Source organism: Myotis daubentonii, chromosome 3 (assembly GCF_963259705.1).
Source record: "Myotis daubentonii chromosome 3, mMyoDau2.1, whole genome shotgun sequence".
Classification (NCBI taxonomy): domain Eukaryota; kingdom Metazoa; phylum Chordata; class Mammalia; order Chiroptera; family Vespertilionidae; genus Myotis; species Myotis daubentonii.
Genome location: NC_081842.1, coordinates 188,683,264 through 188,708,243, shown reverse-complemented (window position 1 = coordinate 188,708,243; position 24,980 = coordinate 188,683,264). Strand labels below are relative to the sequence as shown.

Sequence of the window (24,980 nt, the reverse complement as noted above, 5' to 3'; positions counted from 1 at the left end):
GTTCCATTATATCTAGACAGGTGTTTAGGTCTGTCCAGCGGAGACTGAGCAAGCCCCAGAAAGGCTTCTCAGCCCTGCGTGTTTACAGCAGAACAGCGGCCAGGATGGCGGGTCAAACTCCACTCCAGGTGTTACGGGCTGAACTGTGACTCCCAAAATTCATCTATTGAAGCCCTAACCCCCAGTACTTCAAAATGTGACAATTTAGAGAAATGGCCTTTAAAGAAGTGATTAAATTAAAATGGGGTTCTTAGGGCTGTTACCTGACAGGCAGGGACTGGCCGGAGCGGGTCTACCTCAGGCCGGCCAGTGGTGTGTGGGTTCTTGACTTCAGGCAGGAAAGATTTCACAACAGGAGTCCAGGTGGTTTTGAGAGGATGTTTATTAAAGCTGGGGACAGCGAAACAAGGAAGGGCCTAGGATAGAAGAAGCAACAGGAGAGACCTGGGCAGGTGGCTTTGGCTCTTTATAAACATTATAGGAAAGACGTGAGCCAAGTGAGGGGGGGTGGGGGGCCTACTGTCAGCTCCCTGGAGAGTCAGAGAAAAGAGGCAGGCTCAGGAGTTTTGTTGCCCACTGTTCCCCTGGTTGCAAGTCCCATGGGGGTTCCTAGAGATGATCCCGAATCCTTTGTTTGCGGGGGGGGGGGGGGGGGCGGGGGGGGCGGCGGGGGGCGGTAACCCGCTGTCTTCTGCAGGAGGGAATCCTGGGGAGGTCTCAGCAGAATATTCATCAGTTTTTTAGGTGAGTTTTTAAATATGCTGCTGTACCAAAATGAGCTCATAGAGGGACTGGGTCATTTCCTGGTCAGTTTCACCTTCAAAGAATGTCACTGAAGAGGGTCCGGGACCAGGCAGGTCTGTCTCAACACAGTCTAGAATGTATACACTATTTACTCCTAAGTGTCCTTGGTTAGGGAAGGTAAGTCCTTGGGTTTGTTACCTGGCTGTAAATTGTTCACAGTTTGTTCATCTATCTGTCTTAGTTGCCCCATTCCACTTGCCAAGGAATTTTCCTAGCTTCTCTCTAACCTGCCCTGATCCAATAGGAGTGGTGTCCTTATGAGGAAAGATGATTAGGAGAGAGAGCAGGCATGTTTACACGCAGAGAATCCATCGTGTAAAAACCTGGGAAGACGATGACCATCTACGAGCGAAGAAGAAAGGCCTCAGAACGAAACCAGCCCTGCGGACACCTTGGCCTTGGCCTTCCAGCCTCCGGGCTGTGAGGAAATCACGTGCTGCGGTTTCAGGCACCCGGGATGCAGCACTGGCTGTGAGGGCCCCAGCCACCGTATACACAGGGCGGCAGCCTTCACAACCTGTTCCCACAAGAAGGGGTCCCGAAGGACGGTGTGCCACTCAGCCTCTCGGGGCGGAAACAAAGAAGTTGTCTGAGCAACGGCAACGTCCCAAAGTACATGAAACAGGTGAACCAAATCGGGAAATATGCGACACGGTTGTCTTTGATCTGAAAGAGTGTAAACATTGAAAGATTCAGAGCACCCCACCCCAAGGCAAGCTGAGCCCCTACAGCACTGAGCCGGGGCCTCCAGAGGCCGTGCAGCTTCTGCTTTGCCCTCTCGTTGTGAGAAGCCGCCCAGTCTTTGGAGCACGAGAAGGCACCTAGAGCAGGGACGAGCCATCCCACATGCGGACCAACCCGGGTGCTGACAGCCAGCACCAAACACCAGACGTGCGAGTGAGGCCATCTTAGACCATCCAACCCCAGTCAAGATGCCAGATGATTGCAACCTCATTAGTGGTCCCAGGTGAGACCGGCAGAAACTGCTCAGCTGAGTCCAGCCCAAACTGCTGACCTACAAAATCAAGAGTAAATAAAATGGTTGTTTTAAGCTATTAATTTTAGGGTGATTTGTTATATAGCAACAGATAAATGGTACACTAAGCTAAAATCGTATCTGCTCTAGAGACCACTTTTGATGACAGTTTGGGGACTCCCATAGCCACCTGCAAACCCTCCTTGCTGAGCCAGACAAAATTGGAAGATATGGAGTGGTATGTGCATTGGTTAACTGTGCATCTGTTTTCCCCAGGGGCTGGGTGACCTCAGGGCCGTACCTGGGTCTCCTGCGTTTGTTCCCATGTATTATGCTGAGTTAGTGTCTGATTTACAGCAGGTGCTCAGACATTTCCTCAATTAGTGAAATGCCATGGGACTTGGTTACCAACATCTCCTGCTTCCTAACTGGTCTCCCTGCACCCAGACTTGCTCCTTCAAATCCATCTTCTGTCGTAGGAAGAGAACTTTCTAAAATACAGATCTATCCTGGTTTTATCCCTGATCAAAATCTTTCACTGGTTTCCTACTACCCTCACGGTTAAGTCCTTTCTCTTTGGAGTGACTTACGACACCCAGCCAACCTTGACCCCTATTTGTCAAGTCCCATTTTGCACCACCCTCTTCCTTGCCATCTAGGCCCAGTCATGGATTTCTTTCTGTTCCTTTCTTGTACCACACTCTCTGGTGCGTCTGGACCTTTCCACATGCTATGCCCTCTAGCTAGAACATCTACCCCCACCCCCACCCCAAACCCCAATCTCCACGTGTGGTTAAATCCTACTCATGCTTCAGTTGTCCATTTTGCCTGGGTTGAGCAATGACAAGAAGTATGGATCTACCCTGGTTCCTGGGCAGTGGCTAATGGTTTGGCTGGATGGTCAGGGACTCAGAAAGCACAGAATTGGAGGATTTGCAATAAGGAAGACTTAGGAAGAGGTACTTAAATGGACTTTCAGAAATGGGCACAGAGAGTGAAGATATTTCTGACCCAAGTGAAGTCTCATCAAAGGGCATCAGGGTAGGGGAGGCTCTGGATAATCAGGTAGCCAGATGGCACATCCCAGGGGCATCAGCCAGCCTCGCTCTGCAGTCCCTCCAGGGCTTGCTCAACACTCTTTTAAAAAAAAAAAAAAATATATATATATATATATATATATACATATATATATATATATATATATATATATATATATATATTTGTATTGATTTCAGAGAGGAAAGGAGAGAAAGATAGAAACATCAGTGATGAGAGAGAGTTATTGATCAGCTTTGCCTTCTGCACGCTCCCCACTGGGAATCAAGCCTGCAACCCAGGCATGTGCCCTTGACCGAAATCGAACCTGGGACCCTTCAGTCCACAGGCTGCCACTCTATCTGCTCAGCCAAACTGGCTAGGGCTCAACACACTCTTGAGCAACGTGGTGATGGTGGGAAGAATGGACACTACTTATGGGTTCAACAATACGACTTGCCTCACCAAGGCTGATCTAGCTAATGCCACGACTGTAAGCCCAACTTACCATCAACAGAGACAATGTTGAATACCCAAGATATCGCCACTCAGAAGGGTTCCTCTGACTACCTGGTGCCAGGTTGATTCCACTGGATCCTTTCCAACATGGGGAGAGCAGTGGTTTGTCTTTATGAACACAGCCAGAATATAAGTTTCCAGGCATCAATGGGAGGGAGTGAGAGTGGTTTTCTCACTATTATTACACACAAAGCCCCACAGTATGAGTTTCCTGTGGGTACCGGGACAGATTACTATAAACTTGGTGACTTAACGCAACAGAATTTATCCTCTCACAGTTCTGGAGGCCAGAACTGCATCCGTTTCTCTGGGCCTGAATCAAGGTGTCAGCAGGGCTGCCCCCCCTAGACTCAGGGAGAATCTCTGCACCCTGACTCTTCCAGCTTCTGGTGGCTGCTGGCATCCCCTTGCTGTGGTCACATGGCTCCTGCCTCTGCTTCTGTCTTCATATTGCCTCCTCCTCGTCTGTGTATGAAATCTCCCTCTGTCTCTCCCTTAAGAGGACTCTTGCAATTGGATTTCGGATTTACTGGTTAATCCAGGGTAATCTCCTCATGTCAGATCATTAACTTAATTGCATTCGCACAGATCTTTTTTCCTTATAGGGTAACATTTTACAAATTCCAGAGACTGGGCCCTGACATCTTTGGGTGGCTACTATTCAGGCTACTGCACCCACTCACAAAACTTTTGCTTCTTGTCCCCACAATGCTGGGCTCTGCTAGTTTGGAGGTCTTAGTTCTCAAGGGAAGGGAAACAACACAGTTTTCATTGAATTGGAAGTTGAAACTTCTAACTGGCCATTTTGGGCTCCTCATGCCACTAAACCAGCAGGTAAAGAACGAATTAAGATCTTCATTACCAAGGGGAAACTTGCTGCAGGAGGATAAGGGTGAGGAGGACTAGGTCTACAACCAGGGGAATCTCTACAGTCCCTCTTAGTGCTTCCATGTACAGTAATAGAAGTTAATGAGCCCTGGCCGGTTTGGCTCAGTGGATAGAGCGCCGGCCTGCAGACTGAAGGGTCCCTGGTTCGATTCCAGTCAAGGGCATGTATCTTGGTTGTGGGCACATCCCCAGTAGGGGGTGTGCAGGAGGCAGCTGATCGATGTGTCTCTCTCATCAATGTTTCTAACCCTCTATCCCTCTCCCTCCCTCTCTGTAAAAAATCAATAATATATATATATACACATATATGTATGTATATATGTACATATATACATAAGTATATATATGTATATGTACATATATATACATATTTAAAAAAGAAGAAGTTAACGAAAGCTACGGCACCCCAAACCATGCAGGGCCATTGAGGATTCAGAACCTTCAAGAATGACTATTTGGGTCACTCTACCATGTAAAGAACCCTAAGCAGCCGAGGTCCTGGCTGAGGGCAAAGGGAACATTGAAGGGCAGTAGAAGAAAAAAAGATATATATGATCAACAGTTATACAGTATAGGTCAACTATGGCATTGTGATGAGTTACCAGAAGGCCTGCATGCATATTTTTCTTCCTTGCTTGGTGTGTGTATGTGTGTGTGTGTGTGTGTATACGCGTGCATTATATATTAATTTATTTTCCCTCCCTTCTTCTTTTCCCCTGTTGTTTTATATAGATTGTGATGACTACTTTAACAGCTTATTGTTTAGTTGCAGGAGGGGAGAAATTAACATTACCCAAATGTGGATTCAACAACTAACTCTTAGAGATGGATACATCTATTGGATGGTGGGACTTCCTGTTTTTCCCATTTTTCGGGGAGAGAGAGTGTCTTCATTTGTATGCAAGATAGTTTCATCTTTTTAGGTGGAAGTTACTGTTGCTATATGCAGATTCAAATATGTGTGGATTGATGTGTTTGGATACTGGATGTCCAAAGGGGTGGACTGTAGCAGTTACTAAGCTATTGTCTTTTAGTGCCAAATGCAGGCCCTGTCATACATACTAGTCTGTCACACTAGGGCTGGGACCCTTCAAACCACTTTACTCCTTTTAGCTCCCTTTGACAATAAGGGACACGAGGGAAACACTGGAAGGCAGGAGGAGTGGAGACCCCCTCCTTCCTTTGCTTACCAACCTTATCAGCATCAGCCTGGTAGCAACAGTTGATTGCAGCCTTCGGCATTTTTCTGCACTCCCGATCTTCAGGGCACCCCCTAAAAGGACTATCACCAACCAGATAGCAACGCCTCTTCAGACCTCTGAGCCCAGCACTTTAGGGCGCATCCCCAGTCAAGCGCGTGGGTTCTGCTAACCCCAACCTCTTCCCTTGTGCAGCTGCTTTCGGAGCCTCAGCTGCCTTCTGCAGTGATTTTTCTCCAGGTTGTCTCAGGGTTCTCTTGTGTTCAAGAGTAATACAAGTGTAACCCATTCCTTATGGAAAATTCTCTTTGTTGAAAAACCTAGCATAGTTTCTGTTTCCCTGACTGGGCCCTGGCTGACGTACACCATTAGGAAAGTGGCACCACTCTTCACTGAGGTACTGAGCCAAAAGGAAGTTAATTTGGAGGTGCAGGGGGTCATCATGAGAGGTCAGCTTGCCGAGAGGAAGGCTGAGACCGAAGACAGATTGCTGACGTGTTTTATTACCTGGATCTAACTATGCTTGGAGCCAAACCCAGCCCTTGGACTTTTCATTATCTGGGCCATTAAGTTTCATTTTTGCTTAAGCTAGAATGGATTGAGTTTTTGTTGTTACAATCAAGAGTCCTGACTAATCCAAATCACCTCCTCCCACCCCCAGGCCAGGTGCCCCACCCCACAGCCACCAAACAGCCAAGGCCAACCACATCCTACAGAAAACTTTAATGAAACCAATAAGTTAATAAGTTAACAAAGTGAGGTACTTGCATATCTGAGAACCGGTTTGGTGGGGAACCTTGATTGCGGAAGGAGCGGGGCTTCTTCCCCAGTCTCCTTTAGTCAGAGGATAATCCCATTCTCCTGCCCCTCTCCGCAGCTCTGTCTCTGAGGGGCCCAGGGGTGGCTCTCTGGGGACAGTGCAGTGCAGGTGAGGTTAGCCGGCATAGGCTCCATCCAGGGCATGATGGTGACATGCAGAGGGCATGTTGGGCAGAGGCTGGGCACCATGGGGCTGAGCAAGATCCAACCCCAGCCCTGGCGCTGGTGCATGCAGGTCCCCAGTCATGAGATGCAGGTGGCTGGGCCTGAGCCCCTTGTTCACTGGTACCCCACAGAGGGTCCCCCTACACATCACTCTCCTGCCACCTGCAATAGCTTTGCAGAAGAGGGACAAAGAGTAGGGATACCAAAGAGGTGCTGGGGGCCTGGAGTGGGTGGGGGTTTATGCCAGTAGAGGGGCTGCCAATTAAAGTGAACAGTGGGGTATGGGAGGAGGGGAAACAGTGCATGTGAGTGCTGGATGCACAGTTGGTGCCTGAGCAATGGTGGTTGCTAGATGCATTATTTTTCTCTCTGGGAGTTACAGTGACCAGGAAGGCAGCAAGCCTAGATAGAAGCGGGCCTGATAACCATCTGGGGAGGGGCCTGGGGTCTTTCCAGTGCTGTCAGGCCCCAGAGGCCTAGGCCTGAGTTGTGCTGTGGGAACGTCGAGGAGGGCCCTTGGGGGCAGGCAGAGGCAGCAGTTAGGGCTCCTGGACCAGTGAGGAGTAGATCTTCTTGAGAAAGGAGAGCTGGTAAAGCTCTGGGGTGGGGCCTGGAGAGACCTGGGGTCCCTTCAGTGCTCCCCCTCCTACCTGGATGGAGTGGGGGGCACCACTGAGTGGACATCATCCTGCAAGGACAGTCCACTGGCATCCGCTGCAGAGGCCCCGGGAAGGCTGTGGCTCTGTGCTAATGTCTCCATGTGTGTAACGGTGTCAGTGTGAGTGTGAGACTTTCTGCATGTCTGGGGAAACTAAAGAGGCATGTTCGTGTGACGTGGGAGCATTGTCTGTGGGAGATTTCCGGGAGAACACAGAAACGTGTGCTGTCGAATGTGAGTGGAGGGCCAGAGAGAGGAGTGGACACCTGGCAGGAAGAGGGTGCTCCTGGGAGGGGACGCTGAAAAGGGAGGAGAGGCCCAGATGCTGCTCTTGGAGGAGGTAAGGGAGAAACAGGCCCCATGCTGGGTGGGGAGGGGTGATAAGCCAAAGAGTGGAAATGGAGACCATGGCCAAGCAGCCTGAGACCAGCTACTGCTGGGGGCCCATCTCCCAATGAGGGATGGGCAGAGGGACCCCATGGGGGTCCCTAAAGTTGCATATTTAACATAGTTTGCATATATGGTGCCCACCTGCTTAATGGCAGGGTCCTGTGCTTGTGCGTACCTGTGAGGGCACCTTGGGCCCGCCCCCAAGGGGGCGGGGACTTGGCGGGAGGGCTTCCCTGCTCCGTCCGAAGGGCGGGCCGAGAGACCTCACCTTGCATAGCTGGAAGCTGGTTCAAGACCCAGAGCCCCAGCAACCCGCTCCCACTCTCCGGGCAGTGCCCCTGCTGCGGGCGGGTTGGGCCTTGATGGGACGGGCAGGGCACGGGAGCGCCCAGAGGTCGCGGGGCAGCGCTGCTGCTGCCCCCTGTGCGGCCTGGCATCGCACGCTCCTGAGGTGGGGCCCGCAGCCCGCATCTCGCCTACCCAGGCAGCTCAATACCCCGCACGGCCTCTCTCCCCGCGAGGGGCGAGTTCAAGTAAGAGCAGAGTCCCCAGGCCTCCGGGGGCGGGTCCGAGCGCCAGGCCGAGGGGCTGGCCGAGTGCGTCCCGACGCTGAGAAGCCCCTCAGTCCATGTTGGTGCTGACCGAGCGGGAGATGCTGAGCGTCTGGGCGGAGACGGAGATGTCCTCGTGGTCCACGGGGCTGTGGTAGTCCGAGGTGATGTCGGGGTCTAGCAGCGGCGCTTGCACGGTGCCCAGGCTGGCAGAGGTGCCCGAGCGCAGGCACCTCGAGTAGAAGCCCAAAAGCAGGTCCAGCTTGTGTTCGATGGACTGCACCTGGGGGCGGGGCGGGGCGCGGGTGGAGGCGGGTCTGGGCCGGGCCGGGACGCGGCACTTGGGGCCGGGACGCGGGAGGTGGGGCTTGGGCGGAGCGCGGCTACGCGGAGGGCCGGCCGGGACCCGAGGCCGGACACGGCGTGGAGGAGGGGCTTGTCCGGGGAGGGGCGCGCCTGGAAGGGCGGAGCTCCGAGGGCAGGACGAAGGTGGGAACCTGGGGCTTATTCCTCCGAACAAAATTAAATTGGAATAATCCGGGCGATCGAGAGACACGCAGGCGGGGTTAAATTAAGGAGGTGGGACTTGGGCGGGTTTAGCTGAGACTGTAGCAACCCGGGGCGGGGCTCGGCAGGAGAGGGGGGGTTCTCGTGGGCGGGCTTACTGGGAGGCGGGGCTTATCTGTGGGGCGGGGCTCTGCTGGGCCCCAGTCGCGAGAGTCCAGCCTGGGCCTCCCCTCCCCGGCTGGTGAGTGGTCAGGGTGGCGGCTCTGAGAAGCGCAGCCTCCCCTCGAGCGTGACCCCGCGACTTTCCAGAGCGTCTGGGTGGATGACTAGGTCGGCCACACCAATGAGACGCCCTCTGCGCACTCACCTGCTTCTCCACCTTGACCACGCGGCCCATCATACTAATTTCATCCGCCGCCTCCGTGTCCGAGGGCCCCTTGTCGCCCTTCTCCCGGGCCTTTCGGTCCCCGGGGCACCTGCCCACAATCTGGTCCACCCTGTGGGGAAAGGGAGCCGTCAAAGGGCCCAGACACACGCCACCCCTCCTTCCCACAAAATCTCAAGGTTGCCTGCTGAAAAGGGAGACACAGCCTGCACTGGTGGGAGGGAGGCTCCCCGGGGGAGCGGGCCTTGCCAAACGGAGGGACTGGCCACTGCTTGGAGGGTGTCCCACTGAGCTGAGCAAAGGCATCACGCAGAAGCACGACAAATAAAACATCACCTAGTGGGGGGACAGGTGGGAAATGGACGGGGAAAAGAGGAAGAGACACAAGCGAGGCTGTGAGTTATAAGGCAGACCAGGCTGGAGCTGGCCCCACCTTATTTTTCTGCTCTTCTTTACAGCAAAATTCCTGAAAGTGTTGTCTCTTCCCTCTATCTCCAATCTCTCTCCTTCCGTTCTAAAGCCTACTCCAGTCAGGCTTTCACTTCCACCACTTCATCAAATCTACTGTTGTCAGAATCCCAAATGACCTCCATGTTGCCAGATTCAATGATCATCTCCCAGTCCTCATTATACGTGCTCTATTAGCAGCGCTGGGCACATTTGAGCACCCCTTCTTCCAGAGCTTTCTTCATTTGGATTCCCAAAGACCACCCTCTCCCAGTTCTCCTACCTCACTGAGTCTCCTTCACTGGCTCCTTTACAACCTCTAAATATTGCAGGATCCAAGGTTCGCTCCTGGAACCTCTTCTATGCATTTACCCTCATTCGCCGTGATGTCTTCAGTTCCAGATGTTCATTCCACTATACACTGTCGACACCAAATCTATATCTCCAGCACCATACCTCTCCTCTGAACCCCCCACCACACCCTTCTAACTGCCAGATCATCACTCCATTTAGATGTCTGATAGGCATCACAAACCCAACATGTCCCAATTTTACCAATCAAAACTTGCCCCCCTCATTGCCTTCCCCATGTCAACAGACAGAAACTTTTCCCTCTTGCTTAAGCCAAAAACCCTGGCTTCATCTTGGACACCTTTTCTCCCCCTCTTATACCCCATCAGAACACCCTGTCAGCTCTATCTTCAAAACAGAAGCTGAACAGCGTTCCTGCCCTCATGGGGCCTTCCTTCTAGTGGAAGGAGAACAGATGGAATATGTCAGACATATTCTAAATCTAACCATGTCTACCCTTGGTCCAAATTCCCATCATCACTTGCCTGGATGTCTGAAGTAGCATCCTCAATGGTCTCCCTGCTTCCATCCTAGCTCCCTTATAAGCCATTGGCAACATACCACCTAGAGTGATCCTTTTAAAATATAGCTCCGATCTCATCAGTCCCTGCTCAAAGCCCGCCCATGCTTGCATCTCACTTTGGATGAACACCAACATCTTCGCAGTGGCCTACAGTGCTTTATACAGTCTAAGTGCCATTAGCCTTCTAACCTTGTCTGCTACCTCTCTCTCCTCAGGCACAGTCGGCTCCTTGCTGGCCCTAGGTCAGTGATGGCGAACCTTTTGAGCTTGGCGTGTCAGCATTTTGAAAAACTCTAACTTAACTCTGGTGCTGTGTCACATATAGAAATTTTTTGATATTTGCAACCATAGTAAAACAAAGACTTATATTTTTGATATTTATTTTATATATTTAAATGCCATTTCACAAAGAAAAATCAACCCAAAAAAATGAGTTTGCGTGTCACTGCTGACACGCGTGTCATAGGTTCGCCATCACTGCCCTAGACCAACACTCCAGCCACATGCTCATCTCAAAGCCTTTGCACTTGCTGTTCCCTCTGGAAAACATTTAAACAGCCACAGGGCTGCTTGCCTCGCCTTCAATTTTTGTTTCTCAAATATCACCTTCTCTCCTGTTTAAAATAGCAAAATACTCCAGCCCTTTTTTTTCCCCTTAGCATTTATTATTGTCTGACATATTCCATCTGTTCTCCTTCCACTAGAAGGAAGGCCCCATGAGGGCAGGAACTCTGTTTTGCTTTCTACCATATCCCCACTGCCTGGCAAGTAACAAATACCCAATGACTATTTCTTGAGAGAACAAATGAAGGAACAGGCAGTGAGAAGGGCAAAGTGTAGGTGATTTGGGGTCTTGGTACGAGAGTTTTTCCTATATGCCGGGTGAGAGAAGTGACAGGGAATTCCAGAGGTAAGAGGTGGGCAGTATGGAGGACAATCCCCTTGGGAGGTGGGAGGTTATTATTTTAATCCCATAATTTTATGTCCAGGAAGCAATCATCTAAAGACGTCTCCTGAATTGTGCAGGCCAATAGGGTTCTCACAGAGGACCTGCGCTGGCTCGTTCTTCAGGTTCAAGACAGGCGAGGGGTCTGGCCTCAGCCGCGAGAAACTCCAGCCTCCCTAGCGGCCCCTAGGGGGCACCCGGGCTTCGTTCTGGCTTTGGACTTGGGACCTCGCGCGGAATCTGGGGCCAGGGCCTCCCTGCCCGGCCCCTGGGTAGGGAGCAGGCGCACCCACCGGGTCTGCAGGCTCTTGATCCGACCCAGCATGTCCAGGTGCCCTGCCGAGTACTGCTCTATGACGTCCTTCACGTCGTACGGTCGCAGCGTCTCCTTGAATTTCCTTTTGGCCACCAGGAACTTGAGGATCCTGTGGAGGGAGGGGGAGGGGGGGGGCGAGTGTCTCAGAGGGAATTCTTTTCCAGCCCCGTCACCGTCCCTTTGCTGCCTCCTTGTCCAGTACCAAGGCTCCTCCTGCGTGGACCCCGGCAAACAGCCTCTGCTGCGTCTCCCAGCCTCCCTCCCTACCCACCATGCCCCGGGACTCAGAGTTTGGTATTCTTTAATGTGCCTATATGTGCAGTCGCATTTGCCTGGGAGGGCAGGGACTGGACCGGGTTGCTCCCTGCTAGGTGTGACACTTTTACTGATGACAGCTTGGACAAAGACATTTAAAAAGAAATTATATATATATGGATTTCAGAGAGGAAGGGAGAGACAGAGAGAGATAGAAACATCAATGATGAGAGAGAATCATTGATCGGCTGCCTCCTGCACGCCCCCTGCTGGGGATCGAGCTCACAACCTTGGCATGTGCCCCTATCTGGAGTCAAACCCGGGACCCTTCTGTCCACTGAGCCAAACCGGCTAAGGCTGGACAAAGACATTTTTTGCATTCCCCCAGCAAATGCTTGTTAGCCCAGCTGTGCTGGACCTGGGCACCCAAAAGGGCGTCAGATCCATTTGCTGGCCTCAGGAGCCCTGGTCTGAGGGGGGCGTCAGAGGACATAAACAATTATGGGCTGACAGGGGCCATGTCAAGGAATAAAGAAAGAAGGCCGGGGGCCATGACAAGGGAGGCATTGGCTGGTGCAGTCAGGGGACAAGTCTTGGGAGGGGGACGGAGGGAGGCTTTCTGGACAAAGGCAGGCAGGACCCTGTGTGAGTGAGTCGGGTCAAAGTAGCCGAAACAAGTTGGGAAGGAAAGGGAGGTGGGGGGGCGTAGGAGAAGACGGGAAGGGATTGGCCTTGAGGTAGAGGCTGAGGAGGGTCCTCTGCAGAGCCCTGAATCCCTGGCGGAGACTGGGCAATGGGAAGCTGGGTGGTGGGGAAGGGTCTGTTCTGCCAGCCTTGGAGGGAACCTGGGAGCCTGGGGCTTATTCCCCCAAAAGAAATTTAGGCAGGAAGACCTGCTCCCAGGGATGGGCCTGAGCCGGAAGCGGGCAGTAAGGTGAGATGCGGGACAGCAGTGAGCAATTCAGGACTGAAAGACCCCTAAGTCTGAGCTGATTTCACTAAGTTGACTCCCGTGGTTGGGGCAACAGGGTGGATGGTGGTGCCACTGGCTGAAATGGAGACCAGGAAGAGGACCAGGTTTGGGGCGTGCTGGGGGTAAGGAGTCTGTGGGGTGGCCAAGGAGTGTTGACCTGGGCCAGGTGGCAGCTCAGGCATTGTTCCTGGAAGCTAGTCACTTGGAGGGGAGAGATGGATGTGCAAAAAGAGGGTGAGAAGAGAACTCAGGTTCTTGGGGGGGGGGGGAATCCAGCTGAGTCTGGTTTTTAAAGGAACACAAAGGGAAGAGGCTTGTGGGCAGGTGCATCAGCCAGGGAAGAGGCAGTGAGTCTGGAAGGCCTGGGGGTGAAGGCACCTGTGGAACTCTGGCTGGAGACAGAGGCCACACCAAGGAGCTGGGGGCCGGATCCATGCTGGGCCGGGACTCAAGAGCTCAGGAGACTCTGGTCACCCCTTATGTGTGGAGGCAAGGAGACAGCCAGTAGAGTCAGTAGGGCAGGGGTTTTCAAACTTTTTGACCAAGACCTACCATAAGAAATATATTTTACTTCAGAAACCAGTCCACACATAGACACAGGCACATAACTGAAAACACAAGTTTCATACACATCATTTACCCTCACTACTGGGACGCACACTGATATTTTCTTCTCTTTTAATTTTTATGCGGACCATGGCCCGCTAAATTGATTTCACTAAGTTGACTTCAAACTGCTGTGACCTGTGGTTTGAAAACCATTGCTCGGCCCTAGGGGAACAGACAGGGTGAAGTCAAGACACAAGGAGAGAGAGACAGTTTGAAACACAGATGGAGGGAAAGAGTGTATAAGACAGACACAGGGGGAGGCAGGCAGATGCTGATGCACGCCAGGGAGAGAGAAATAAAGAGAAAAGAGCCGGACGTAAAAGGAGCAAGCGGCTGGGGAGAGAAGCGAAGAGGATGCCGTGGGCGTGAGGAGAACGACCATGACGGGCAGCTGGGCCAGCCGCCCCACCCAGCCAGCCCTCCCATCATAAGAGTATGCGGAAACCCTGCTGGGAGCCATATGCCACCTCCGCACCCACCCACACAAGGGTGCCAGGCGGGCAGCAGCTGGTGTGCCCGGGATCTTGGCCAGGCCTGGCCATGAGGGCAGACCCCAGATGGGGAGCAGCAATGGGTGGCAGATGAATGGGGGGAGGACCCACCTGAGGCCTAAGTCTCACCTGACAGAGCGGATGACCGTCTTCACCGCAGGCATGACGTCATCCACCGTGAGCTCGCACTGGTAGCTCTTCTCCTCTGCCACTTCCTCGGAGGGGCCCTCTGGAAAGTCAGGGGACCCAGGTGGTGGCAGCAGAAGGGGCCACTCCCACCTCTACCACCACATGCCCAATTATACTTAGAAATATTGAGAGGGAGACCAAGGCCCAGAAAGGGCCCAGAACCTTCCTGGGAGCACAAGGCAGACCAGATTCCTGCCTCCCTCGATGCCCTACCCAGAGTGGAAATCCCCAGTTCATTGCACAGCATCTCCCTGTGGCCAGACAGGGTGAACATTTACCTGGTGGCCAGGCGGAAGCACATCTGGTCTGGCCTGGGGGGAATGGCACAGAGCCCTGGAGGAAGCCCCACTAGTTCTACCACCCAGGACGGGGAGTCCCCAAGAAAAGGGGTTTGTGGCCTCTGCACACCATCAGGCACACAGTCTCATCCTTTAGCCAAGAGGGAACCAAGAGGGAAGGAAGTCGAGGGGCTGGCTCCCCTGCCCAGCTCTGCCACTGGGCAAGGCCCCTAAATCAAGTCATTCCCTTTCGGATGAGAGAAATGGCTTTTCTCGGGCTGGTGCCCTGACTGCACAGAGAGGTGATGCTGTCCTGGGCCCTCAGGGCACAAGGTGGTGGGAGGCCAGGTATGTCCTTGGGCATGGAAAGGAGGCCCCAGGCACCAGCCTTGCCCAGTCTCTCATGGTTCGTGTGGGTCTATAACTCCAGGAAAGGCCTCTCCGAGTTGTCAGCCAGCCGCGCATTAGGGGCTGACCCAGCACAGACAGGGGCAGCATAGCTGAGTCCTCTCCCTCCAAGGTCAAAGGGGCTTCCTGTCCCCATCCTCCGACCTTGTTCACCCGCCCCCTCCTTTTCGCACCCAGGGGCCTGAAGCATGTCAAAGCTGGGAGAACTCTTCCGGGGAACTCGGTCCAACCCTCTCATTTTCCAGAAGCGGACATTGGGTCACAGAAAGGGGAAGTATCTTGCCTAAGTCACAGTGTAAGTCAGGAGCAGAGCTAGAACTCAGAAAAGTGACCTTTCTGGTTAAAAAGCAGCCTGCACCAGGTTCACCGCCTGTGTCTGCTGGCTGGGCTGGGGAAGAGGGGCAGGGTGTGGAGCATGGGCTATGGAGCTGGACAGGCCTGGCTGAGAGCTCAGCCTCCAGGTCTGTGAAATGGGGACGCAAACAGAACCTATTTCCCAGAGTGGTTGGGAGAAGTAAACCAGAGAGTCCACTGTGGGGCTTTACACAGTCCCGGCTCAGCAAGTATGGGCTCCTGCTCCCTCCAAAGCACATTGCACTGCAGCTCACTTTCAATGAGCACTTACTATATTCCCAGCATCCTTCTGTTCACTCCCACGGACAATCTCCTTTAATCCTCACAATAACCTTAGGGAGTAGATACTATTATCAGCCCCACTTTAGAGATGACAAGAATGAGTCCCAGAGTCATCCGAGGACTTTACTCAAGACAAATGGCAAAGCCAGGATTCAAACTCAGGGAGCCTGGCTCCAAAGCCTGTGCCTTTAACCACTACCAGATGCCACCTCCGCATTCTCCTCTGATTCTCAGTCTGGAGCCCTGCGAAGCAGGTATCGTGACGCCCATTTTACAGACCAGAAGGTGCCCAAAGATAGTCAATCAGGTGCAGAGCCAGGACTGGAACCAAGTCTTTCCACCCCCAGCTCAGACTCTGTCCCCACGCTGCCACCCTCAGCAGGTCCGGGGCCCCAGGCCCCCAGCGCTCACCCTCAGCAGAAGAGCGGGGTTTGAGTCTCAGAGAGGCCCGGAAGCGGGTGCGGTCATTGAAGCTCCAGCTCTTCTGGACCTTGGTGGGGCTGGTAGCCTCACCCACCTGCTCGCTGCTTGGGGAGGTGGCCATTGACGGCGGTGCCAGGTGCTGCTTGGAGGGGCCTGTCCGCCGCTGGGAGCTGCCTATGCGGATGCGGTCTTTGATGCCCATTCGGCTACTGGCAGGGCAAGTTGGGTGGGGGAGAGAGCCAAGTTAGCTGGAGCTGGGGTGGGCATGAGTAGAGACAGAGCTGACTTAGGACTCGGGGGTGGCTGTTGGGTATGGTTCTCCACCAAGTGGAGACGTCCTGGGATGGGACAGGGTGTGGTGAGGGGGGCCCTGACTCCTCCTAGAAGCTAATCCAGGGTCAGTCTTAGCAGATCCTCCCCCTCCCTCACCTCCCACCCCTCAGTGCCCAGACAGATAAGGGGTGCACAGGAGACAGATGTCAGAGTGGAGGGAGTGATAGAACCCAAGAAGGAAGTCAAAGACGGACAGGAGGACAGGGGAGCTGGCCTGGCCCAGATGGGTGGGTGGGTGGAGGTGGTGACCAGCCTGGGCAGACAGGCTGTTAAAGGATGGAGAAGCTCGCCTGGCCGTGCTCACCAAGGTGAACCTCCAGCCCCTCACTGTACCCAGGGGCAGGCTATGTGGAGTTGATGGTGTGTGTGTGTGTGTGTGTATGTGTGTGTGTGTGTGTGTGTGTGTGTGTTGGCATGCACGCATGTGACAGTAGGTACACATGTATCCGTGTGTGTACAAATGTTGGGGTGTGTGTACATGTGTCAGTTTATATTTCCGTCCTCCTTTCCCCACTCCGGGAATTATCTGATTCCATACTGGTCAAGGCAGGGCACTGGGACCTGTCCAGCCGCACAGGCAGTGCGCTGCAAAATTCCCGAGGTCTCCACCACACGGACTTCAGTGTAAGTGGTGCTGGAGGCCTGCAGTGGACTGGCTGCTGAGCGGCCTTGGCCCTGTTTAGCTGCTGGGCCCACATGTATGCCCAGGACACATAGGGTGTCTGCCCTCCCAGGGAAGGTCTGTAGCCTGTTCTTCTGAGGTCTCCCCTGCTCGAACTCTGCCCACCTGGGCTGATAACCTGCCCATGTGATCATGGATCCCCCCCTCCACAGCTCTACTTGCCTGTTCACTAAGCCCCCAGAGACTAGCACCTACACACGTCTGTGCTCATGTGAGCACACACACGCATGTCTGCATGTGCTCAAACTTCCCTTCCCACATCTCAGTTCCCCACCACACCCCCAAGCCATGGAGGAAGGCAGGTTGGGGGGCTCAGGTTCCCCAGAACAGGTCCTGGATAACCATTACCTGGTAGAGTAACTCTGTGTCCAAGAGGTTCAAGGACCATGTCATCGCTGTTGGAGCAGGACCTATGCAAACGTCCCCCATCTCATGCCCTGTGGCTGCCTCCCTGCTGTGGCTTGCCACTTGGAGGGCCCCTAGCAGATAGATTTGGGGGCCCTTCTGCCCCAAATGTCTAGGGCCCTGGCTCAGAGAGCATCAGCCAGGCTCAGAGGAGACTGAGGTGGGGCAGGAGCTGGGGGACAAGACTGTGTCACCTACTTTCCAATCAAGGGGATGGCAGAGGATAGATTCTGGTTTCAGGGTTGGGTGGAAGCCAGGGTTCCCCATGCCCAGGGCATGGGGTCCAGGGTACAGAGTCAAGGTGCTGCGGTAAGGGAGATCTTGAAACCAGAGACAACTTCGGAAAGGCAGCCAGGATACAGAGCCATCCTTAAAGGTAGGGCCTCTGCCCAGAGGGGAGAGGTGATAGGTCAAGGGTTTGGGTCCTGAAATCAGAAGGGAAGGACAGGGGTGGCCCCCGCAATCTAGCATGCTGTTTTCTGGCCCAGTATCCCCTCAACACATCCCAAAAATTCCAACCAAAGTTTGAGGTTGGCTCTCCCAAACTTTCCTCTGCAGAGCCATTCCTTCGAGCTCTCCTCATGCTGGCAAGCACCCCCACACCCGCCCGGCCCGTGCAACCCCTCCTCCTGTCCTCCACTCCTCCAGGCGGGAGAGGAAGAGAGGGAGCTGGAGAAGACCCTGACACTCAGCCAAGGGCCTGGAACTCCAGGTCTCTGCACCCAACACATCACTCCAGTGGTATTCTGGGGGAACGGGGCGACCCCCCTGTCATGACAAGTGTGCAAGCAAGACAGCTTGCACTCAGCCGGACTCATCCAGGGAAGGTCTGGGGGCTTGTACTAGAGGCCTTGGAAGGTCCCTTTCCAGCTCTGATTCTGTGACGGTTGGCGGGTTGTGGGTTCTGTAACTTTCCAGCCAGCCGGAGGCCATGGGCTCTGCTTTGATGGAAGAAGGCTGTTTCCCCAGGGGGCGGGGCTAGATTCCAGCTCCTTGGACAGGGCCCAGAAAATGGCTCCTGTGAGCCTCTCTGGAGCCTAAAAGCTCAAAGAAAATGGAAAGAAACCTGGCACACGGTGGACATGGAAAGGGCGCCTTCCTTTCCCAGGCTCCTTCGAACACGCAAGGTCCTGTCTCACTGCCTCAGCCCTCCGGCTCTCAGCCACTTCGTGTGGTGGGTCCGTATTTTCCATCCCTGTTTTATAGATGCAGAGGCAGGTGAAATGACTTGCCCGAGGTGGCAGAGCTCCTGTGCATGGAGCAAGGACTGGAACCCTGTCTTCTCTGGCCGTACACGCTGTGTTCCTTCTCTGGGACAAGCAATCACCCGCACTGGGGAAGCTGTGCTCGCTAGGGAACACTTGGCAATGTCTGAGACATTTCTGGTTGTCACACTGGGGTGTGCTCCTGGCACCTACTGAGTAGAGGACAGGGGTGCTGCTAAATATCCAACAATGCATGTGGCAGCTCCCGATAACAAAGAAGTATTAGACCCAAAATGCCAATGTTGCCAAAATCAAGAAACTCTGATCTAAGTGATCTGTTGGTGCCTGGGAGATTGACGGGGTGGGCTTGACTAGGGCTGTCCTATTGGGGGAGGGAGGGGGCAAGCTCTGAGCACAGGCTGCCCTCTGACTGACCTAGGCCCAACCCCTGTACTTACTTCCACAAGGGATTTCTTTAAGGGCTCACCATTTGCCTGCCCAAGGCCAAGGTCATGGGGAAAGAGAGGCAGCCTGCTCTTTCTGGTGCTGCAAACAGCACCTCTTTTCAGGACTGTGGAAACAGGCTCACCACTGGCCCATCTGCCCCGGCCTTGCCCTTCCTGACTCTCATGCCCACACGGCCAAAGTCATCTTGAAAAGGGGCAGACCTGGAGACTCTCAGCTTAACCCTTCAGTGTGTACCCACTTCCTACAGCCATGGTCTCCAAACTCCTTTTTAAAATAAGTAAAGTCTTGACTGCTCAACAAGCCAAAGCAAATGAGGCCAACATCCATACAGCACTTCCTACGAGTCAGGAAGCAGATCCTATTATCACCCACATTTTACACCTGAGGAAACTGAGGCACAGGGGGCTTATGTCCAAGGTCCCCGAGTGAGTGAGTGGCAGCCAGGTTTAGACCCAGAACCCACGTTTCTAAGAAACACTGCCTCTAGCCCTGGCACTCACCTCCTACTCATGGGCCCCCAGTCCACAAAGCTCCAGAGGCACTCTTGAGAAACCCAGGACTCCATGAGCCCAAGCTGCCAGGCAGTGCCAAGAGGATGAGGCCCACACTGGGCTTTTGGATTCTTCGTGACCCCGCTCTGCCCCCAACCTCAGTTCCTGACCTCCTGCTCTCAGATCTGGCCACGCTGGGCTGCCTGGTCCTTTGCCATGGCTGTGCTCTCTCTCACCTCCTCACCTCCTTGGCCTATGATGCCCTCCCTCACACCCACTGTGTTTTGGACCTCCTGGGGGTGAAGTGCCTGACCCAAGCCCCCTGCTTCCTCCTCTGCTACACTTATCACACCGAATAGCGATTACTCTGCAACTTTCCAGGCACCATGTTTTCTTCATCACAGTGTCCCTAGTGCAGGCCTGGCATGGGGCAGCTACCAAGGAATGTGGTGATGATGTGGCTAAAAGAGCTGGGCTCTGGAGTTAGCAAGGGAGGTACCAATCCCACTCCTTCAGGCATCTGCTAGGTCCCTAGGTGGGCAGTGGGGAAGCTAAACCCAAGGCCCAGCAAAAGTCAGAGTGGGAGGGACCCTCATAGAGCCTCTAGTTCAATCTGCCCATTTCACAGATGGGAAACCGAGGTCCAGAGAAGAAAAGCAATTTGGCCAAGATCACACAAGGGATCAGCAGCAGAGCCAGAACTCATCCCAAGCCTCCTGTAAGTGTCCGTCCTGGCAGACTGGGCACCAGGCCCATGCCCCAGACTTGGCAGAGGCATCCCCAGGAAGGCGAGGGGCTCATCGGGGCCCCAAGACAGATGGCAGGCGGCAGGCACATGCACCTTGTTCTTGGCCCATCCTGTCCCCCTCTTCAGCCCCCAAACTGGGTGGGGCAAGGAGGAGTAGGGACAGGAGGAGCAGGTAAGGGGTACCTCGGTCTCCAGCTGGCGTGGATCCGAAAGAAACTCCGTTTATTACTAAACATCTGGCTGGAAAGTTGAGAACAAGACACAAACAGAGGTTAGTGGGACGGAGACAGGTGGGCAGAGCATGGGGAGCTGCCAGGATGGGGCCAGCCTCCTGTTGCCGGTGGGAGAAGGCCCCCCACCCAGACGTCCTTTGGCCCACATTCCTAGACGTTCTCAAGCTCTGCATGAGGATCTCCTGGGGAGCAGGTTAAATATGCAGAATCGGTGTCTGTTCTCCAGAGGTTCTCCTCCTGGGGACCTGGGCAGAGATCCAACTGTCTGCATTTTCAACAGATACCCCACCGGATGCTGATGCAAGAGGTCAGCGGACCAGGCTTTGAGAAACACTGCTTTAGCACCTCATCACACAACCCCAAAGAGAGGAGGCTCTGGCCCTAACAATGGGTGCCCCAGGAAGTCCCGCTCCTGTAGTCCTGGGAGTGTGCTTGACCTAGTCCTGTGGTCGGCAAACTCATTAGTCAACAGAGCCAAATATCAACAGTACAATGATTGAAATTTCTTTTGAGAGCCAAATTTTTTAAACTTACACTATATAGGTAGGTACATTGTTATTAACTTAATTAGGGTACTCCTAAGGCTTAGGAAGAGCCACACTCAAGGGGCCAAAGAGCCGCATGTGGCTCGCGAGCCGCGGTTTGCCAACCACGGGCCTAGTCCATCCACAAGCACCACGGAGGGTGTGAACATTCAGGTGTGTCTGTGTGTGTGGTCCCATCTGCGGCATCCCCCCTCCCCGTCATGGGTCCCAGACAGCCAAGATTAAGGAAATGGCCATTTAGCCTGAGGCTGGTGCCTGACTGCCTAGAAGTCACAGCTCAGCTCAGTGGAGTCGCTTAGTTGAAGGAACACCCCACCACCAGCACCACGAGTCCCAGCCAAGCAGACACTCCAGGGCAGACATACGTAAGGCTTGGAGTTAGTGACAGCCAAGCACTTACTAATCATCTGTTCCTAGGCCTTCGGGGCCTAGAGACCCAGAGCAGCTGTGAAGGGTGGCACAGGTGCTGGTCACAAGCTAATCTCCATCCCCAGAACCTTCCTATTTAGATAAGGTGAGGCCAGAGTGAACTGGAAGCTCTCTGGCTCAGATGAGCAGGGTTGCACCAATGCCCAAAACTTTTGAGTTTCTGCCTGGAGGCCGGGGCTGGTTCGGGCCTTTAGGCCATGACAGAGAAACTGAATGCGATGCTCTTCCAGGGAGCTGCCAGCCTGGCCTGGCCCCTCCCTCCAGCCCCAGACTTGGAGTGTTGGCTCTGCCTCTCTGATAAGGGCCTCCACCCCCCAGGTGTCCTTACTCAGAACAGGGAAGAAATGCTGCGCCTAGAGTCCCCTGCACCAAAACCCCCTCCTCCCAGCTCCCCAAGCTTTTCTGCCCAGAAACCAAGAGAACCAAGAGCTCCTTATCAGCTAAAACATCACTGATTTTCTGCCCAGGACCCAGAGGCTCAGAGTGACTTGATGGCTTTCTCAAGGACACACAGCATCAGGTGGCATGGGTGAGCTTGCACCGCACTTCCTCCTCCTGACCACGGAGTGGGTCCCCTCTTCTCCCCTCCCCTCTGGGCCGCAGGCTCAGCATCACACCTGAGGCTCAAGGCCCAGATGCCCGGCTGGCTGATGCAGGGATGACGTGTGAAGATGAGACAAAACGAAGAGATGGGCAGAGGACAGGGGAGAAATGAGGGGGGATGAATCCTTAACCTCAAAGCTCTACTTCCACGGGAGCAGCCACTTTCCCATACTGTGAGTTAGGGGCTTCCCTTATCCAAATAGGCTTGAAAATCCACTATTAGGAACATTTATGTGTGTGTGTGGGGGGGGGCGGTGGCGGGGGGCAAACATTATTTCTGTGTTCTTTCTAGATGCGAAAGCTCCAGGCAAGTCAGGTCAAGGGGTAGAAGACTGCTGGGAGCAGCAAACTGTCCCTCAGAAAAGAAGAAAGGCATTGTGGGAGAATCCCAGGAGGATCCTCTGGGATTAGCAAAGCTGTGGACAAGGGTTACACAAGACAAGAGCATTAGTCACTGGTTGAGTTTACGTAGGTCCTACAGCGGTTCTTAGTCACAGAGCTCTCTTTCCAGCTGGCGTCTTGCTCCCGAGAGGCAAGTTCTGTGTCAAACCCTTTCTAGAGGAACATGCTGGGGGAGGGGTCCCTGCCCTCACACCCCAGGATGGTGCCCACGATTACCTGAGCCGTAAGCACCTGTGGCCAGCAGCCTCCTCCTCTCTCCAGCTTCCCAGGAGGGATGGGGTGCAGGGATGGAAGAGTGAGGGGGGGTGGCGTGGAAACAGAGAAAGAAAGAGGACAACGGAATGAATGGAGGAGGTGATAGGAAAGGATGGTGGGGACAGATCCCCCACTCTCCCAGGTGACAAAAAAGGTGAGTCCAGCCTGACCCCTCCAGAGAGGCTCTCAGTCTGTATCTGTCAGGCTGCTCGACAACTGCCCAGGCCTCATGACAAGGCCTGGGAGTCCCCAGAACAGGCCCAGACAGCCATGTAGTGGCTGGACACAAGCCTGAGAGAGGATGAGACAGAGAATGGAAGAGGAGAAGGAGCAAGAGGAGGCGGTGGCCCCAGAGGGCCCCTACCTTTCCCCAGGGCAGAAGGAGGTGCTGCCCGGCCGGTGGCAGGTGGCAACGGGCGGGTAACGGGAGGGCGCTCCGTCGGGTACTGGCGCCCGCCGCACCTCCAGGGGCCGTAGGCCCCCATTGCGGGCCCGTTGCACGTGCTCAAACAAGAGGGCCAGCTCTCTGCAGGAGAGGGTGCCATCAGCGGCAGGCAGGGTCCTGGCACCACCCCCCCCACTCAGTGGGCACTGAGCTCCTGAGCTCACATCCAGCCGGGCCCTGCCCCTCTCCAGGGACTCAGCACACACGCTGGCCGGAGCAGGCAGCGTACAGACTAGCCTCCCTCCCTCTCTTTCTACACTCAGTTCCTGGGAAGTCCTCAGGGATGCCAAGTATGGCTGTGCAGGCTGGGCACACTCCAGAGCACCCTCACGGGGGGCAAGTGGGAGCTCAAACGCAGCTCACTCTGCTCACCAAGCTGTGCACAGGGATCTGGAGCTGTGCCTACCCGGCGGCCAGCGGCAGCCCTGACATCCTCAGCCTCCAGAGTTGACTCTGAATTTTAGGGGGGAAACTGAGGCTGAAGAGGGAGACGTGATCGGGTGGCTAGCCAGCTCCTTCCCCTGAAGCTCTGGGTTATTGGAGACCAGATCTGGGGCTCAGCTTCTTCATAATTCTCCAGGCATTTCCTGTTTCCATAACCCAAGGAAGACAGCTCCCCTTTCTGCTGTATAGATGAGGAAACTGAGGTCCAAGGAGCAGGAGACCTAGTCAACCCAGAATCTCCAAACCAAGCTCTGTCCCTCTTACCAGAGGACCCAAGACCACCCCAACCCCAAATCCTCCCCCTTCCTCCACGCACATCATATTTCTAACAAACCAGCCCCTGCGCCATTCCCCAAGGCCGGCCTTGAGTCCTTAGGGCTCCTCCTGGAAAGGGCAGCTTCTCCTAAACTAACTACCCTCCTGGTCTCCACCAGCTGCTAGGTGGAGAGATGGGGAAACCAGTGTGATTCTGGGAGCTCCCCTTCCTAGCCCCTTTCCTCCTGCTCCTCCCCTGGGAACCCCCTGGCGCTGGGAGGGAGTAGGGAGGGAGGCGGCCAAGTGTAGGGATGAGTGGGATCATGCAACAGCTGCTCTTGGAGAACTAATGAGGCCAAAAAAAAAAAAAAAAGGCGCCAGCAGAAGCGCTGAGCACAGCAGCCTGGCCTGCCTTGATGCCGCTTGATGCCCGCCTGCCCGCGGGACCAAGCTGTGCTCCATGGTCTTCATTCCTACCTAAGGGCTTGGCCAGGCACCTGGCCACACAAACCTTGATGATGCAAACCTGCATGGAGCCACCCTGTGCAATCTTACCCCGACCTGGGTCAGTGGGCAAACTCACTTCTGGGCCCTAAAGCTGCTGCCTAGTACAGTAAAAGTAGGTACATGTTCACACACAGAGGTACTATGTGGGACCTTGCACCCAACTCCGGCATGCCCATTCAGGCCCACCCATACTTTCTTGATCCATTGCAATACGCCAAGCTGGCAAGGCTAACAGCGCCCCCAACTCAGATGGAGGGGAGATGAGCTGGCTGTGCCACTACCCTGGGTGGCATTGACTCTGGGGAAGCATGCAGACTGCCAGCACTCCAGGGCTCGGGGTTCATCCAGAGGGGCAGGCAGGGCTCTACCCCACGCCCTGTGCTCAGTGTCCACAGTCTTCCCAGGGCACAGAGAGAGGGAGAGAAGACCCTCCAGGCTCTGAGGTAGGCAGGATCTGCAGAGCCAGCCCCAGATGCTCCCTTGGGAGCCATCATCCCGTTCCCACCCTCCAGGGCTGAAGCCCAGCCATTTGTCCTCACGGGGCGTTACTGGCAGCCCCTATCCCGCCTCCCCCCTGCACCAGGGCCTACCTGAAGGATGGGAGGATACTGTCATAGTAGTACCAGGTGGCCGTCAGGTAAGCCCGGTTCCTGTCGGTGGAGTATAGGCGCCATGCAGCCTGGTGGTATGAGGGAAGGGAAACGGGAGACAAGGCATCAGTGCCGCCTCTCAGCCCCCCACCAGCCCTCTGCCCCTGAGACAACCCAGGCCTGGGCCAGCTGAAGGGTA

The 24,980-nt window shown here is 54.5% G+C and overlaps 1 protein-coding gene across 4 annotated transcripts in view; it reads right to left on the bottom strand.

The window, feature by feature from the left end:
* Positions 1–5,948: 5,948 nt before the first annotated feature.
* KCNQ4 (potassium voltage-gated channel subfamily Q member 4) overlaps positions 5,949–24,980 on the bottom strand; it is a 29,920-nt gene continuing 10,888 nt past the window's right edge. For 2 of the 4 annotated variants that reach the window (XM_059689735.1, XM_059689733.1), the window contains 7 exons: positions 24,782–24,870; positions 22,905–23,066; positions 15,730–15,950; positions 13,937–14,036; positions 11,457–11,588; positions 8,879–9,008; positions 5,949–8,287 (listed from right to left, as the gene is read on the bottom strand). In XM_059689735.1, the coding sequence (XP_059545718.1) occupies positions 8,075–8,287; positions 8,879–9,008; positions 11,457–11,588; positions 13,937–14,036; positions 15,730–15,950; positions 22,905–23,066; positions 24,782–24,870 (1,047 nt within the window). In that variant the 3' untranslated portion in view covers positions 5,949–8,074. Of the gene's footprint in view, positions 8,288–8,878; positions 9,009–11,456; positions 11,589–13,936; positions 14,037–15,729; positions 15,951–20,256; positions 20,314–22,501; positions 22,547–22,904; positions 23,067–24,781; positions 24,871–24,980 lie in introns of all 4 variants that reach the window. The other 2 variants (XM_059689734.1, XM_059689736.1) reach the window with 2 other exon arrangements.